This window comes from Pteropus alecto, unplaced genomic scaffold (genome assembly GCF_000325575.1).
Source record: "Pteropus alecto unplaced genomic scaffold, ASM32557v1 Scaffold14576, whole genome shotgun sequence".
NCBI lineage: Eukaryota > Metazoa > Chordata > Mammalia > Chiroptera > Pteropodidae > Pteropus > Pteropus alecto.
This window is the reverse complement of record NW_006438865.1, coordinates 1-936: the sequence shown is the minus strand read 5'-3', so window position 1 is coordinate 936 and position 936 is coordinate 1. Positions and strand designations below refer to the sequence as shown.

At 66.2% G+C, this 936-nt stretch overlaps 1 protein-coding gene across 1 annotated transcript; it reads right to left on the bottom strand.

Moving 5' to 3' along the window:
- Window positions 1-292: 292 nt before the first annotated feature.
- LOC102882728 (histone H2A-Bbd type 2/3) lies at window positions 293-740 on the bottom strand. The gene has a single exon (XM_006915776.2). The coding sequence runs from the start codon at window positions 641-643 to the stop codon at window positions 296-298; it is 348 nt and encodes a 115-aa protein (XP_006915838.1). The 5' UTR covers window positions 644-740; the 3' UTR covers window positions 293-295.
- Window positions 741-936: the final 196 nt, after the last annotated feature.

The following is a 936-nucleotide window of genomic DNA, read 5'->3' as shown; positions in this document are numbered from 1 at the left end:
CCAGGGCCACCCCCTGCACTGTCACCATGAGAGACCGTTCCTCTCTGTCGTCCCCGACTCCAACTCCCCTGTCTCCGGCCCACAGCCCCGCCACCCCCATCCCTCCGGCGAGTTACGTCCCACAACCACCTCCGTCCCACGCAAAGTCACCGAAGCACACGCATGGCTGGCTTTAAACATTTGATCGAATTTTAATGACTCTGTCAAAGGCATCAGACAGGTCTAGGCTGCCCGGGCTGTGAGCGGGCTTGGTGCCCTAGGGCCGAGGCCCAGGGGCGCGGGGCGTATTGGACAGCTAATCCCAGGGGGGGGCCACCTGGGAAAAGATGGTGCTGCGGAAGAAGTCGCAGAGCAGCGAGTTGTTGTGGACCGCCATGTCGAGGAGCGCCGGGGTGATGCACCTGCGGCCGGTCTTCTGGGCCTCGTCGCCCGCCAGCTCCAGGACCTTGGCCGTCATGTACTGGATGACCGCCGCCAGGAAGATCGGTGTGGACCAGTTCACGCGCTGGGCGTAGCGGCCTTCGCGCAGGAGACGCTCCATGTGGCTCACGGAGAACGACAGCTCAGCTCTGGCGCTGCGGGACCGGGCCCGTCTCCGTCTCCGGCGTCTGGACGACTCTCCCTGGCTCCTCCGTCCCGGCATTCTGGGCGCTGGGTGCGGGTTCTCCGACCGATCTGGCTCTGCGGTGCCGTGCGATGCGGCGCTGTCCGAAGCGGTGCTGTCCGATGGCGTCTGAGGCGATGCGATGCAGTGCGGTGCAGTGCGACGCGCCTGCTGCCTGCCGACGTCTGAAGTAGCTGCTGCTCGTGCCCCTGCTCTATATCCCGGCGACCACAGACCAGCCCCTCATTGGTCGAGGCACACGCTGCGTGACGCGTGGCCCGTGCTGTATGGTTGTCACCGCTTTCCCCCGCGGTGCCCCCCCGTCCCCCGCA